Source organism: Oreochromis niloticus, linkage group LG9 (genome assembly GCF_001858045.2).
Source record: "Oreochromis niloticus isolate F11D_XX linkage group LG9, O_niloticus_UMD_NMBU, whole genome shotgun sequence".
NCBI classification, from domain to species: domain Eukaryota; kingdom Metazoa; phylum Chordata; class Actinopteri; order Cichliformes; family Cichlidae; genus Oreochromis; species Oreochromis niloticus.
Genome location: NC_031974.2, coordinates 171,038 through 188,047, shown reverse-complemented (window position 1 = coordinate 188,047; position 17,010 = coordinate 171,038). Strand labels below are relative to the sequence as shown.

The window sequence follows — 17,010 nt, the reverse complement described above, 5'->3', positions numbered from 1 at the left end:
TTTCCGTCTGGTTTCTGTCAGTTACTCTACTCAAACAGCCCTGCTCAGAGTTTCTGATCATATTTTAATGCACAGATATGCAGGTGAATATTCGGTTCTTGTTCTGTTGGGTCTTTCTGCTGTCTTTAAGTAATGATGGTACTCTGATTGAGAGGCTTTGAATGTGGGTAAGCATCTCTGAGTCAGCTCTCAGCTGCTTCTGCTAATGTTGTGTCCTCTCCAGTCACTTTATCTTGTGGTGTTCCCCAAGGTTCGATCCTCAGGCCTGTCTTGTTTGCTTTGTACATGCTTCCATTTGGACACATTCTGAATTACTTCGAAGACCTCTCATACCATTGTTATCCAGCTCTACATGAAATTCAAACCCCAGAACGATGTGAGACTGTCTGTCCTTCAGGACTGACTTCATGTCATAAGAACTGGTCAGTAGTTCTGTCTCATCTGTCTGTAAACACACAAAAATCTGAAGTTCGTATCTGTGTCCCTGATAACTTTGTTCTGATGGTAACTGAGAGTTGTGAGGACTCTGGGCGTTACTTTTGATCGGTTTTGATGAGCATGTTGGTGGTCTCGTACAAACCTTGCCAGTCTTATATATTTTGTCTCAGTGTGAAATAGAAATGACCATTCATCCTCTTATTTCATGACCCCACATTTACGTATGTCTTGACCCTTTTAAGGTGCCCAGACTGAAACCTGCTGACTGTAAATAAAGTACTTAAATTTCCTTGGAAATATGGCTGAAGTTTCACAGTAATGTTGACACTTGAGCTTGATTTGCATTACATACTCTCTACCCTTGGTATGTTGTTCTTTTTTGTAATTAGGGGTCAGATGTGAAAATGAAACCCTTCTTGTCTCATTGATCTCAGTTTTATTATGAGAATAAAATTATTCCATCTGATCCCTGCTGTTTATTCATCTTTGTCTATCTTTTATTTTCCCTTTTAAATAATTTTTTGCAGCATTCATTCATTTTAATTGGATGCCTCTTTTAAAGCAGCTGCTCCATGATCCTTCATCCTATTGGCTCTCTGCTCTCATCGGTGACCAATCACAGGCTGTCATTCTTCATGGATTCTCCATAGTTCCTCTCAGCTGCCTCTGGCTGCAGCAGCTTTTCAAAGCTTTGCTTCAGCTTACTGTCTGACTGTTTGAATCTTTGACTTCATGATGGCACCGCTGTCCATTCAGTCCGGAGTGAAATACGCCAAAACGCTGCTGCCAAAGACTCTGATGAGGTGAGTTACTTAAATATTATCAAAACTTAAAGTTGAGTTTTATAAATTCAGTTTAGTTATCGTAAATCTGGGGATTAAACAAATATTGGTAATTTCACTCAAACCAGCTGTACGTCGAATTGTATTCAGACACTTTTAGACTTTGCAGAGGAAGCTGTGTGTGTGCAGATCTGCAGAGGAAGAATGGCAGCCACTCAGTAAATAGGATTACTGAACCTTTCAAACAGTGAAAGCAGCCGAGAGGGTTTTTATGGATGTAAGTCTGAGGTTATTAAAACCTCCGACTTGACTATAAGATTTCAAACTGTAATGCAGTCAACTTTGAATGACCTGCAGGTCCATGTCCACAGTCCAGACCACCATCTCTCGACACATGCTGCCCCTAAATCGGCCTCGCTGTTTCAGAGTGTGCACATACAGCCGGATGCGGCGGCGAAGTTTGACTGCGTCTTCTCTAGACGAGCTCCTGGAGCAGGTAAAAACAACCTGTAAACTCTCTTAGACAAACAGTAGTGTGCATAAGTCGCGAGCCAGCTCTCATTTCTTCATATTTTGATAAGAAAATGGGAAATAGGTGCAGTTAGTTTTTGAAACATGTGCAAACATGGAAAAATGGTAAATAAGGCAAAAACAGAGTTTGTAAATTCCAACAAACTTTAAATTCATTATTTGGTATGACTGCCTTTATTCTTCATTACAACCTGAACCCTCTTAGGCACCTTTTTAGTAGTTTCTTTAAGCAGTCTTTAGGAACAGTGCAGCGTTTGATGCTATTGACCTCAACATTTTACTATGAAGATTAAACAGGCTGTAGGTATTAAAAGGTGTTTGAATGAATTTGATCATGTAAATCTTCTTCAGACACCAAAGTTATTTATAACTTTGTCCTAGCACGTAATTTTAGGGTTACACACTAGGACCAATTCTGTTTACATTATACATTCTTATCTTGGGCACTATTATTAGAAGGCATAGCATACATTCTCTATCCATGAAGCCAGATAACACACACCAGTGACCACCAATGAAGATGACCTGTATATTTCCTTTAATGCACATATTAAACAAATATGTAAGACTGCTTTCTTCCATTTGCACAACATCTCAAAAAAGAGATTAAAGAATCAAATTTAAAATCATTCTTCTTACATAAAAGCTCTTGAATAATCAGGCCCTTGAACACCTCACAGCCCATTTATGAATCTGTACCATTAACATCAGTATAATGAATGAAACAAACATAGAATTAGCTGAATTGCTAAAGAGATGCCATTCCATGCATCCAAAAGAGAAAGTAGGAGGGTGGCTAAGGGAATTTCAAGGACTTCAAATTCTACTAGAAGGCATGAGTTCAAGTTGAAATGGCACTGGAATTATAGTGGAAAGCTCAGTGGTCAATGGTAACTTTATTTTTCTCAGTGGGAAACTTCAGGTTTTTTCCACCAGTATGTCCACACATCAAACAACACAAAGATTAAGAACAGCCCAACCTTTAAACAGATTTGTTTACCCTAACCCCCTAACCCTAACACGTGTAGACAAATTACCATGTTATCATGTACTGTATTGGCATAATGGCAATGCAGATTGTTTACTTACTTGTCTGGAGGTTGAACAAGTAACACCAAAAATGATTCCGTCCGACACCTCCAGCCTCCAACATCTCCTTCTCATAATGGACGTGTGTCTTGATCTAGAAGAAAAGAAAAGACCCTGCTTGACCCAGGATTTGCAAATCAAGTGGTGGTCTAAGGAGCTCGGAAAGAATAGCATCTAGACTAATTTAAGTTGCTTGAAGACGTTTCACCTCTCATCCGAGAAGCTTGAACTGAAGAAGCTGAAGATGCTTCTCGGATGAGAGGTGAAACGTCTTCAAGCAACTTAAATTAGTCCAGATGCTTTTCTTTCCAAGCTCCTTAGACTACGATGACCTGGATGACTGAGGACCTTCACAGACAGATCAAGTGGTGGCAGTTACTGAAGTATAAAGAGCAGCTTGTAAACATTATCATCATAATAGAAGTGGGTAAGAATAAATCAGCAGAAGATATGTGGAATGATGTGATCAGCCAGATAAAGCCCTGGAAAGAACAAAACCAGGTAGAATGTTTCTGGACAAGCAAGTTTGGTGGCAACAGATAATCAGGGAGAAGAAGGTGGCCTTCAAGGCATGGTTTCAAACTCAGACTTCAGGCGACTTCCAGCATTACGAGGCTTTCAAATCAGCTGTAAAGTGGTGCTAAGAGGTCCAAGAGCAAGAGTACTGAATATGACCTTCACTATGAGGAAGTGCATTCCCCCTGAGGTGCAAACAGACCTACTGCTTGGCCAGTCAAAGTTCTAGCTCACCAGCACAACGGTGCCCAACTGAAAAACCAAAGGCAACGTCATGTTTAAATTACCGCCTAATTTGGTTCCTTTGTCACAACGTGTAAATGTTTGAATGTGTCACTGAAGGCCATTTATGGAACATCATTCAAAGTATGCCCAATGGTTTCATCAAAGGCTGTTCTACGACAGATATCACCCATGCTGCAAGGTTATGTAATGAGTGACACTGAGAGAAGAACATGGCATTCCTGGAGATGGAGAAATCATTCACCAAAGTGCCTCACGAACTCTGACCTGCACGTTGTCCCTGACATGTGTCACCATGCAGCTGTTAATCAAAGTGGCCACACCCCTACTAATGCAAACGTTAGGCTTTAATAGAATCTAAACAGGTGATTCATAAAAACATTCTCATCCTGTACAGTTGTTATGAAGAGACAAAGAAATCATCAGATTCTGACTCTTTGAATTGATTCTCCTGTTTTGTGTCCCAGGCAGCGAGGGTGTTCATGATGTCCTACCAGTTCCTGACTCTGGTCCTGGAGGAGGACGGGACTGTGGTGGACTCAGAGGAGTTCTTCCAGTCACTGCCCAATAGCACACCGCTGATGGTGCTGGAGAAGGGGGAGATGTGGACAGAGAGCAAGGTGAGAGCAGAGATGATGTTCATCACTGCGGCTGAGTGTCTGTATGCATTTATGAAGTGAGATGATCTCTCTTCACTGAGCCCAGGAGGGAAGTTCACACGTTTCAGCAGCATGAAGAACAGACAGGAAACAGACAGGAAACAGACAGGAAATGGATCAGAACTTAAATAAATAATTCTTCTTAAATAAGTGTTTTGTTGCCCAGAATCATGTAGCTTTTTTTTTTTTTAATAAAGGAAAAAGGTTTTTACCCAAATCAAAATTTTCTGAACATGTTGGTGTTTCAGATTATTCCATGCTTCCGTCAGCCAAAGAAGAGTGGGATTGCCAAAGTAACCTTTGACCTCTACAAACTGCAGCCTAAAGACTTCCTGTGCTGCCTCGCCATCAGGGCCACGCTGTATGAGACGTACACACTCTCATACGACTTCAGATTCACCAGGATCAAACGCATCCTCAGGTAAGCCTGATAACAGTAACAGTCTCAGCAGCACTGTGCAAAGCCTGACTGTTTTTGTCTTTTCTAATATCAATGTAGTTTATATTTTCAGTTTCCAATCTGAATTTTTCAAAGGTTTTAAATTCATAGCTGGCTAAGTTAACTTCTCGTGTACGTTTGTATCTGTTTTCTTTTCTCCAATTTTGTCACAGAACTTTGTGAACACTTTGCAGAAACTATCCGGTTATTATGAGGTATTTGTAAATAAAATTTGACACCAAAAATGTTAGGGCATGCACAGGAGAACAGTTAGTGTCAGCACCAGCTCCACAAGTGGCTGTGGAGGTCCAGATTATCTTAGATTAGATTAGATGAAACTTTATTAATCCCTCAGGTGGGTTCCTCTGGGAAATTCATTTTCCAGTAGCACTGCACTGACAGAAGTTGCATGATACAGATACAATAAAGGGGAATGAGAGTAAGGATATAAGCATAAATATACCACATATACACATACACATATAAAAATACAGAAATAGGGATAAATAGAAATACCAGTGGATTGCACATTTGAGTGAGTCTATTGCACAGTGATTATTGCACAGTTGAATATAAGTAAAAATATTGCGGATATTGCACAGTGTAAAAAAAGCACTACAGCTCGTTTGTCCTTTGTCCTCCTGTTTCCCCTCCCTCTCCCCTCCAGAGAGGAGTTAAACAGTCTGATGGCGTGTGGGACAAAGGAGTTTTTAAGTCTGTTGGTTTTTGTCTTTGGGAGAAGCAACCTGTCACTGAACAGGCTCCTCTGGTTGTTTATGGCCGTGTGCAGAGGATGCCCAGCATTGTCCATAATGTCCAGCAGTTTCTTTGGTGACAGTGGCAGAGAAAAGGACACTAGAGTGTCCAGCTTCATGCCGACCACAGAGCCAGCCTTCCTGATCAGTTTTTCCAGCCTGGATGAGTCCTTCTTTGCTGTGCTGCTCCCCCAGCACACCACAGCATAGAAAAGTACTCCTGCAACCACTGACTGGTAAAACATCCTCAGGAGCTTCCTGCAGATGTTGAAAGACCTCAGCCTCCTGAGGAAGTACAGTCGGCTTTGGGCTTTTTTATACAGGTGCTCTGTGTTGCATGACCAGTCCAGTTTGTTGTCCACCCACAGCCTGAGGTACTTGTACGTGTTGACCACCTCCACCTCCTCTCCCACTATCTGAACTGGCGGACCTGCTCTGGACCTCCCAAAGTCCACAACCAGTTCCTTGGTCTTTGAGGTGTTGAGTTGCAGGTGGTTTGTGTGACTCCATGTGATGAAGTTCCTCACCAGACTCCTGTACTCCTCTTCCTGATCATCTCGGATACACCCCATGATGGCCGTGTCATCTGCAAACTTCTGAATATGGCATAATTCAGAGTTGTAGCAGAAGTCAGAGGTGTACAGGGTGAAGAGAAGAGGGGACAGCACAGTTCCCTGTGGTGCTCCTGTGCTGCTGACCACAGTGTCAGACGTGATGTCCTTCAGCCTGACATACTGTGGTCTGTCAGTGAGGTAGTTGGTAGTCTGTTGTGTGGGGTGGCAGTCCTCTGCATAGGTGCTGCAGATCAAGGAAGATGATGGTTCCTTTTTCTTTGTTTGTTGGCCCTCCTTGCTCTCTTTTCAACTCTCTGGTCATTCCTGGTACATAGACCTAAACTAATAACACACTCAGGAACAATCCAGAACAGACTCTGGCAGCTTCAGTTAAGATAAAACTGCTTCATGCATATAACTGTGCATAGAGTTCCTGTTTAATGTGGTGCACTCTGGTGGTGCTTCCAGGTGATGGCAGAGATACTTGCTGTGTAGTAACACAATAATGACTTCACACAGCTTGTGTGAAGTAAAAAAAGTTGTGGTTACGGTGATTCAGCATGTAGCCAGAGCTACAATATCGAGCATACACAGAGTAATTTCATATCCAACATTTCATAGAAAGATGTAAAAAAAGAAAGATAAAATGAGATGAGTTCATTTTCAAAAGGACTGATCAGTCAGTGATATTTAATAAAGTGGAAATTTAATAATATTGTGGAAGGTCTTGAAAATAATCTAAAGTATAAATTAGAGATGGCACGATACCACTTTTTTATGTCCGATACCGATATCATAAATTTGGATATCTGCCGATACCGATATGAATCCGATATAGTGTGTTTTTAATCAATAAAACTGTTTTTTAATATCTTGCTGCATTTTGTATAAGTTCATACTCAAGTTTAAATAAACAATAACACTAAAGCTATTCTGTTATACCTGTATGTAAAAAATACACTGCACCCAAAATATTTCATAGTTCAGCAACACTGATCAATCTAATAAACTTAAACCTGCTCCATCCTCCCTATTCTGGTATTTTAAAGAGTACTTAGCAGAAATATTAAGCAACCTAACTAATAGGGTTGCAAACTCCCAGCAAAAAAAAATAGGGAACCACCCCCCACCCTCCACCTCATGATGCTTAATCGATGTAATCAACTTTAATTTGATGCAGTGTGAAAAAAAATGCACAGAAATAAATTATTTTTTAAGAATAATTAAATAGATTCAACATCTTTCTTCTACAGAACTGCAGACTGCACAGAGGGTACCTTCCCAAAGGAAAAAGTACTATAGCTTACTAGGGTATATTACACTTAACAGTTGCTATATACAGTAATGGACTTCTATACATTTTACATCAGATTAAAACTTTGGGTGTAAGATTCAGATAATTATTTATTAAAAGCTCGACATTTTAAATGAGAATAAGAAAGAAAAGTATGTCTTTGTGCCCCCTTTTCCCTGTTCATGCCCTATCGGCCCCCCTGGCTAAACTTTGCTAGATCCGCCCCTGCACAGTTACCAGCCGTCAGCTACGTAGAAAAGGATCCTGGTGTAGAAAGTAATATTAAATACATTCTAACAACAGCTTATCAAGCTTAAACGTGCTGCTGTTGTTCAGCCGCTGGTTTCCTCTTTCTGGTGCAAAGTGGGCCAAAAACAAAGAAGAGAGACGGACTCGCCACAGAAAAGCCGATCAGCTGATTATTGATCAGTTTCACGATTGAAGTAGCAGCAGGAGAGCGAGAGGCAGTCGACTGCCTCTCGCTCTCCTGCTGCTATTAAACTTGAGTATGAACTTATACAAAAGTATGGATCGCTCCATATATCGGTTGTTAAGCTAAACGTGGGAACGCTTTACAAACATTCAGAGATGAACTTACACACTTGCTTTACTTCTCTCTGGGATAACTTCCTCGAGATGAAATGCTGGTTTGGTAGTGAGGCTACAAATACACACAGCCGCTCTATCACGTGACGCATACTGCTCCGACGTGCTACGGTTATGAGCCGAGTTACGCCGTGTCGCAAATTTTGTGAGGTGCTTTTTTGATATTTAATGGATCGGATTACATTTTTTATTTCTCGCCGATATCCGATCCAGTAATTTACGTCAGTATCGGACCGATACCGATACGTAATATCGGATCGGTCCATCTCTAGTATAAATACTTCAGTAACTACTACATAGTTTGGTGCAGTCTACTGTAAGGTAAACTGGTTAGTATGCAGTGATGTGTTAAAGTTTACAGTAATAAGCAATGTTGGACTGGTACAGAGCAGCTGTGGTGTTCATGGTCAGTGTTTGGTTACGTCCAGGGTAGCAGACCTCACTTTAAATTTAAGGTGATGATGCTGATTAGAGTCACTGATTCCAACTTTATACTAGCTTTATTCAGTCTAGGCATTGGAAATCAGCCCTAAAACCTCATGTAACATTGCTTATTATGAGTTTATTTGACTAAATTTCTCTGTCTCTATCTTCAGCTCGCTGTTGTGCTGCGTCACCTCTCTGACCAGACTAGCCGGACAACTGCTGCTCTGCACATCCTCCTCACTACTGCAGTTCACCGGAAATGCCGGCTGCTAAAGCCATGTCTCTTTGTGTTAAACAGCTGTTCATTCGAGGGGTGTACTACGAAGCTGGTTAACACGCCCAGGCTTTCTTTGCGTTACCTCCCTCGACAAATCGTAGGGCCAAGATGCGGGGCAGCCCAAGCAGAGGAGCCTAGATATCCCTCTCTCCAGCCTCCAGTTTATCTGGGGGGAGACGCTAAGGTGTTCTTAGGCTGGCCTGGGTCTGCCAGACCCCTTCCAAGAAGGACATGCCTGGAATACCTCACGTAGGAGGTGTCCAGGAGGCATCCTTGTAAGATGCCCAAACCACCTCGATTGGATCCTTTCGTTGTGGTGAAGTAGCAGCTCTACTCAGAGCTCCTCCTGAATAACTGAACTCTTCACCCTATCGCTAAGGCCTCTAAGCTGCGCACGTGCGCAATTGCACACTGTTGGCACGGTCTCTGCGCAGAGAAAATCTGTGTTGCGCACACAAAAAGAATATGTGCTGACATCGGTGTTTTAGCTAGCAAAGCGGCGTGGCTGATGTGCAGTGAAGCCACGTTAATGACAATGTGTACAACCATTGGAGATGTGAGCAGGACAGACGGAACAATTGACAGAAAAAGTGTGGACTTTATACCAGTTTTTAAATTGTGTTGATCAGCCACGTAAAACCAGAGTTATGATAAAAATATCTGCAATGTTTGGTTTTCTTCCTGAATACTGTCGTTGTTTATATTTACTGCGGGAAGAAACGGTAAAAACGGCGTTTTATAAGGAAAACGCTCGAAAGCCTGTGAGCAAAGATGAAACCAAAACACCCCCCACCCTTTCCTATTGGTCGAAAAATGTACCATGTCGACCAATCAAAACATGGCATTTAGTTGTTAAGAAACGGGAAAAGGTTTTAGGAGTGACGGCGGTGTTTTGAGATGTGAGAGATTTGCAACGTTTAACGCAAATCTTGTGTAGTTAGTGTGTAGTTAGTGTGTAGTTAGTGTGTAGTTAGTGTGTAGTGTAGTCAATAGTTTTGTTGTGTGTGTCAGAACAATGAGGCGGCTGCTGAGTGTTACAGGTGTTACAGCAGTGATACATCTCCTGCTGTCAGGCCTGCAGGTATCAGGCTGTTGTTCTCCTTTATCTCATAGTGGACAGAAATTATTTTTTGGAGTGGCACAAATAATTTGTGTGGCATCAGATTTGATGCAGAACAGCTGATTGTTCTGTAAATAGTTTGAAATGTTTGTTTTAAAAAACCACCTTGGCTGCATTTTTAGGTAAACGGCTGCAAAAAACTTTGTTGTTTGCAAAACTCAGTAACTTTTTTGAAGAAGTAACTATATAATTAATTGCCCAGCATTGGTCATTATATGCTGTATTTTGCAGACAGAGAGTTACAGACTCTCTCCCAGACCACAGACTCATAATACAAGTAAGACAGCTTTATTTTTAAAAAAAAAAAAGAAAGTTGTGTTTTCAAAATTGGAGTTCAAGTTATTTTTACTTCCAATAGTGTTAACATACTACACAGGTCATGAACAGGATTTTTTACATTTTCATTGTAAGTGGGCTAAAGCAGTTAATTAAAAGTAGTCTAACATAAATGTAAATGCTGTAATTTGATTATTTTAATAAACATGTAACTTGGATGGATTAGATGCTGGCGTGACCACAGTGCATAAGTCTGATGTCGCTCACAGTGGTCCAAGGGACGCTCAGGGAGTTTGTGTGTTCGCTCAGACACATGAAAAATTAGAGGGAACATGGCCTGATCCCATCCAGGGTATGTGTTCATCATCACTTACCATGGTGATTTAGCCAGGTAAAAACAGAGCATGATGACACAGGAAACTCTGACTTTTGACTTTTGAGCTCCAGATAGCTCAAAAGAACATTAATCTGGCTTTGTAGTACACCCCTCTGCTGAGGTGGGACTGACTGTAATGAATGATCAGACCATCTGTTTGTGTGTTTGAGACAAACCAGAGAAAACTTGTGTTTGATTTCCTCTGCCTGAATAAAGATAAGGTTTGAATTGTCTACATATGGATCACTTATGTATGTGTTTCCATAGAAAGCTGAGAGGATTTCTAGTCTTTCTATCAGGTCAGCATTTTATAAGAATGTTTCATCTGATTTCAGCTGGAAAGATTTTTGTATTGAATGAGATTAAATTTGTTTTTGTAAATCAAATATTTGACTAATAAATCAACGACTCTGTGCCTGTTTGTGTTTTTCCACAGCACTTCATCCCCACAGACTGCATAGTGTATAGTGCCTCATCACTAAAGGGACCACTCCACTAGAGTTTAAATCTCTGGGACGCTCCACCATTTAATTTTAGAACTGAAGACGTTTCTTGGATGAAATCAGCTGGACCTAGCTAAAAACCCAGCTGCTGTATTTCACAGGGAGGGAGAAGACAGAGTTCCTGTTCCCATTTAGAGGCAAAGTCGCCCTCTACAATGTACGCAACAGACAATAGAGACATTTTTTATTTTCCTTCTTTTTCTCTGCTCTTGTTCTACTTAACTGATTCAAGCTGAGTATAGTTATTAGAATTAAAATTTAGACTGAAATAAAGTTTGTATTTCTATTTACGCACATTATTTTATTATTACAGTCATAAAAATAGGTGGTAGAAATGTTCTTCATGAAGATACTTTTACTCTCTTACTTTGAGTATATTCCAGAGATTATACTTTTTTAGTTTTATCTTAGTAAAGAAGTGGAATCAGTACTTCAGCTTTTACTGGAATTGTTTTAACAGTAGTACCTGTACTAGCAGCTCAAAGAGCATCGCGGGCTCCTTTGATGTTGTCTCTCAAAGAAAGCACCCTCACTTCCTGCCACCATTTCTGTGCACACACATGTGCATGTCATTGGTACTAACAATAAAGTACCCTGCATCTTAGGACCTTCGTTCTGCAGCAGTCTGAAGATCCAAGAGCATAAAGGCACGTTAGCCTCAAACTAGAAACGGATGTTTTCTTCATGCAACATGTCTTCATTGTTCATTGAACACGATCACGTCTTTTTCCAACTTCAAACTCTTCAGATGTGCTAGTGATAGTTTCTGAATTCATGTTCAACAGGTCTGCATAGAAATGAAAAGGCTTCCGAGTGTTCTCCATGCTCTGTTCTTTTGATGCATTTTAGGAACTGACACCTCCTTCAAGATGAAGTGAAGAAATGGGAAAGCGTGCAATCACCTGACAACAAGAAGGAGCACAGCTGAGCCTCCATTTTATTTTCAAATCTCTTTATTTGGTTTTCCAGTTTTCTTTTTCCATAAAGATGACATAGGTTAAGATATAACTGATTACTGTCCCAATTCGAAATACTGAGATCCAAAACAAAATACCAAAGGCCCAGAAGGATGCAATCAAACGGAAGAGTTTATTGAATACACATGCGGGGAGGTACGAACTGCCAAACATCAGTTGTAGAACTCCGCCCAAAAATACACTTCAGATTGCTTTTATAACGTCAGGGTTGGTTAACGCCCCTTCATGCGTTTACAAACATTATGATATGTCAGTTATAGTAAATATTCATTTTAATAAACTAAAATAGACATAGAAGTTCCTGTTTTCTATCACAATTTCCATATAAGGCCACTCGCTGCATCCTCCAGATGGTCCTTGGGGATGGTAGTCATCTGGCCACCTCTTCTGTCACCTGTATCTGGGCAAACTCAACTGCAACAAGAAGCTGAATACATTCAGGCCTTCACTCCAGCCTGTTTCTTGATTAAATGTATTATATGTGTTTTGTAGGCGTGCATGCATTGAACCTTCCATGGCTACAAGCCACTTACTCCATGTTTCGCCGGGACATTCACACCCAATGGAGCTTTCAACCTTTTAATTAATTGACTGAGCCACAACTCATTAATAAGCACCAAATTGCAATGTGTAAAGAATATTATGTAATTATGATAACACCTGTAATACAGACTTTAATGTAATGTCAGCAGCTTCAATAACTGCTTCAATGAAGTGATTATTATATGGTTTAATGCAATGATCATGACTTAATGCAAAGTTAATTAATGCAATCATAATGCTGATAATAAGTATAAGTAGCAGTAAAATATTACTTATTCCACATTACATATATACGAAAAAAGTTAAACAGAATAAAATACAACAAACACCAAAAGAAAGTTGGACAGAGGATATTATCTATAGGACTACACATGGAGCTCAGTGCTCGTTTATATCTGTGCTGTATTAAAGAGATCTATAAAAGGCTGCCAGGTTGAATGGAATTCTTCCAGATTCCCCCTTAGTAGGAATTTAATTTTTTCCAGTTGCAAGTGTCTCATTATATCTTGTGTTAACGCTGAATTGGTAGGAGGCATTTTTTGCTTCCATTTTAGCAAAAGTAAACGGTGTGCTAACAGCATCACAAAACATATTACATTATTTTGGGTGGCTGATAAATCTACAGCAAACGGTTTCACTTCAAATAAAGCACCGATTGGATCTGGCTTAAGTGTCTTTTTTTTAGAATTTTGGACAAGGCTTGAAAAACATTATTCCAATATGTCGATATACAGGGACAATTCCTAAATGTATGTGCCAGTGAAGCAGGTTGCTGTTTACTTTCACAGGACGAGTTTACATTGGGGAACATTTTTGAAAGTTTCAACTTCGATAAATGGAGTCTATGTAACACTTAAAACTGTAAGAGTCCGAGACGGATACATACAGAGGAAGAATGTACGTCTTCTTGGGCTTTTGTCAATTGACTATCAAGGTCCTTACCCAGCTCTGGAGGACTCTGGGTCCGTGAGCAGTGTGGACTGTTATTATTATTATTATTATTATTATTATTATTATTATTATTATCATTGTTATTATTTGGTGTATGTGTGTCCACTGTTCTGCTGTCTGGGGGTTTTGTCCCATGTGTCTATGTATAGGGAGGTGTGTGTGTGTGTGTGTGTGGCCAGGAGACCAGGCTACAGGCACTGTCAGGCCTGTGGATGACTGGCCACGCCCAAGGAGGATGCCACACACCTGCAGCGGATCAGCGTCGGTGGAGGGAGCTACTTAATGGTGTGGTGAAGCCTCCACCGGCGCGGGATCATTGCGTGAGACTCCACGTTAGTCATCCAGTTGAGCTTAGTATGTGTATGCCCGCGGTTGTATGTGTCCTGACGGCTGCTTCTATTGTGTCCCCAGAAGAGGTGTGGAGTGCCAGACAGCAGCCAGCACGGGGAGTGCTGAGACACGGGAGCGGCAAGCACGAAGACACGGACTTGTCAGGGAAGACACGACACGGGAGTCAGGGGAGAGCACGGGGATTTATTGTTTGGTTCCATACACTGTAAATAAACACAATGCCTTCATCACAAAGTCCTGCATCTTGGGTCCTCATTCCCCTCATCCCCACGGTCTGCCACACACACAGACCGTGACAGAATGATCCCGCCACACATGGACCCAGCGGACTCATCGGAGAGGTTCAGGAGGGAGGTGACGGATAAAATTAATGGACTCTGTGACCTATGGCTGGCAGCGCACGGGGAAGAAGTGCGTTGCACAGTGGAAAAGCGGTTAAGTCAAAGTCAAAGTCAAAGTCAGTTTTATTTGTCAATTTCTTCAGATGTACTTGCCATACAAAGGAATTGAAATTACGTTTCACACTGTCCCATGCGTAGACATAGACAACAATAAAGTGCAGATGCACAACATTTAGGTAACATACAGGATATAAAAAGACAGGACCTACACATAACATATAATAAAGTGTTCCACAGTGCGCCCTGGAAAGTAGTGTACTAGTCTACTTGACGTAGTCCCAGGTTGTGGTTGGTAAGTGTTTTTGTTTTAATGCAGCATAAGACTGTAGCAGCAGTAATAGTAATACTAGAAAGGGAAAATTTCAGAAGAAATTTTATGTGTGCCTATGCCGCTGGTAATCAGTGTAGTTTGCCATTCATACAGCTACAGAGAGCAAAACTCAGCAGAGCAGCCATTCTCCACCATGAATTATGATAAAAACAAACACCGCTCGCGCCTCACAGATGACAGCTTACAGTTTTGGGTAAAGATGAAGTGACTTTGTACAGCCCCGATTTGCAGACGCTGTGCACACAGGTTCATGAGCAGAAGTCCCATTGTACCACGGCAGACCCAACAATGTTTGCATGAACACGCTTTGAAGCATTATGTTATGGACCACTTTTCACACATGGTTGGTGTACCCACACAGGCAGCTGTAGCTTTTCAACTCATAGCCCAACACACACCCAAAAAACAGCCAAGAGAGCACAGACTTTACACCCGTGGGTCCACCTCCCCTGCAGCGGCACTGCAGACCACGCCCCGACACACACATCAAACACATAAAATAAATATATATGCACTTTTGCATTCACTTTTTGTTTTTTGTTATTTTTACACAGTGTTCTGAATGATGAACAATGGTCTACAGCCAACCTTGTGTATTATTATACAAACTTTGGTTGTAAGATTCGGATAAGCATTTAATAAAAGCTAAATATTTTATATGAGAGTAAGAAAGAAAAGTATATCTTTATGTCCACCTTTCTCTGTTAATGCCCTACCTGGCCCCCTGGCAAAAGCTTTGCTAGATCCGCCCCTGCACAGTTACCAGCTGTCAGCTACACAAAAAAAGGAGCTTGGTGTTTACAGGGAGTGCAGAATTATTAGGCAAATGAGTATTTTGTCCACATCATCCTCTTCATGCATGTTGTCTTACTCCAAGCTGTATAGGCTCGAAAGCCTACTACCAATTAAGCATATTAGGTGATGTGCATCTCTGTAATGAGAAGGGGTATGGTCTAATGACATCAACACCCTATATCAGGTGTGCATAATTATTAGGCAACTTCCTTTCCTTTGGCAAAATGGGTCAAAAGAAGGACTTGACAGGCTCAGAAAAGTCAAAAATAGTGAGATATCTTGCAGAGGGATGCAGCAGTCTTAAAATTGCAAAGCTTCTGAAGCGTGATCATCGAACAATCAAGCGTTTCATTCAAAATAGTCAACAGGGTCGCAAGAAGCGTGTGGAAAAACCAAGGCGCAAAATAACTGCCCATGAACTGAGAAAAGTCAAGCGTGCAGCTGCCAAGATGCCACTTGCCACCAGTTTGGCCATATTTCAGAGCTGCAACATCACTGGAGTGCCCAAAAGCACAAGGTGTGCAATACTCAGAGACATGGCCAAGGTAAGAAAGGCTGAAAGACGACCACCACTGAACAAGACACACAAGCTGAAACGTCAAGACTGGGCCAAGAAATATCTCAAGACTGATTTTTCTAAGGTTTTATGGACTGATGAAATGAGAGTGAGTCTTGATGGGCCAGATGGATGGGCCCGTGGCTGGATTGGTAAAGGGCAGAGAGCTCCAGTCCCACTCAGACGCCAGCAAGGTGGAGGTGGAGTACTGGTTTGGGCTGGTATCATCAAAGGTGAGCTTGTGGGGCCTTTTCGGGTTGAGGATGGCGTCAAGCTCAACTCCCAGTCCTACTGCAAGTTTCTGGAAGACACCTTCTTCAAGCAGTGGTACAGGAAAAGTCTGCATCCTTCAAGAAAAACATGATTTTCATGCAGGACAATGCTCCATCACACGCGTCCAAGTACTCCACAGCGTGGCTGGCAAGAAAGGGTTTAAAAGAAGAAAAACTAATGACATGGCCTCCTTGTTCACCTGATCTGAACCCCATTGAGAACCTGTGGTCCATCATCAAATGTGAGATTTACAAGGAGGGAAAACAGTACACCTCTCTGAACAGTGTCTGGGAGGCTGTGGTTGCTGCTGCACGCAATGTTGATGGTGAACAGATCAAAACACTGACAGAATCCATGGATGGCAGGCTTTTGAGTGTCCTTGCAAAGAAAGGTGGCTATATTGGTCGCTGATTTGTTTTTGTTTTGTTTTTGAATGTCAGAAATGTATATTTGTGAATGTGGAGATGTTATATTGGTTTCACTGGTAATAAATAATTGAAATGGGTATATATTTGTTTTTTGTTAAGTTGCCTAATAATTATGCACAGTAATAGTCACCTGCACACACAGATATCCCCCTAAAATAGCTAAAACTAAACACAAACTAAAAACTACTTCCGAAAACATTCAGCTTTGATATTAATGTGTTTTTTGGGTTCATTGAGAACATGGTTGTTGTTCAATAATAAAATTATTCCTCAAAAATACAACTTGCCTAATAATTCTGCACTCCCTGTATGAGAGTAAGAAAGAAAAGTATATCTTTGTGTCCACCTTTCTCTGTTAATGCCCTACCTGGCCCCCTGGCAAAAGCTTTGCTAGATCCGCCCCTGCACAGTTACCAGCTGTCAGCTAAATAAAAAAAGGAGCTTGGTGTTTATTTCTCTCAGAAACAGTTCATAACTTCCCTTCAACTCATTCATGTCACCTAAAAAAAAGGTAAACCTG

At 41.2% G+C, this 17,010-nt stretch overlaps 1 protein-coding gene across 2 annotated transcripts; it reads left to right on the top strand.

Annotated features, from left to right (window-relative positions):
• Nucleotides 1-994: 994 nt before the first annotated feature.
• On the top strand, nt 995-11,069 carry cidea (cell death inducing DFFA like effector a). Of its 2 annotated transcripts, none has more exons than XM_005468142.4 (5): nt 995-1,241; nt 1,578-1,716; nt 4,067-4,219; nt 4,507-4,679; nt 10,818-11,069. In XM_005468142.4, exons 1-5 carry the CDS (start codon nt 1,171-1,173, stop codon nt 10,840-10,842), a joined length of 561 nt encoding a protein of 186 aa, XP_005468199.1. In that variant the 5' UTR covers nt 995-1,170; the 3' UTR covers nt 10,843-11,069. The 2 variants fall into 2 exon arrangements, with proteins under 2 accessions (XP_005468199.1, XP_003452419.2); XM_003452371.5 differs by lacking the exon at nt 10,818-11,069 and adding an exon at nt 8,503-9,112 and having other exon boundaries at nt 996-1,241.
• The last annotated feature ends 5,941 nt before the right edge of the window (nt 11,070-17,010 follow it).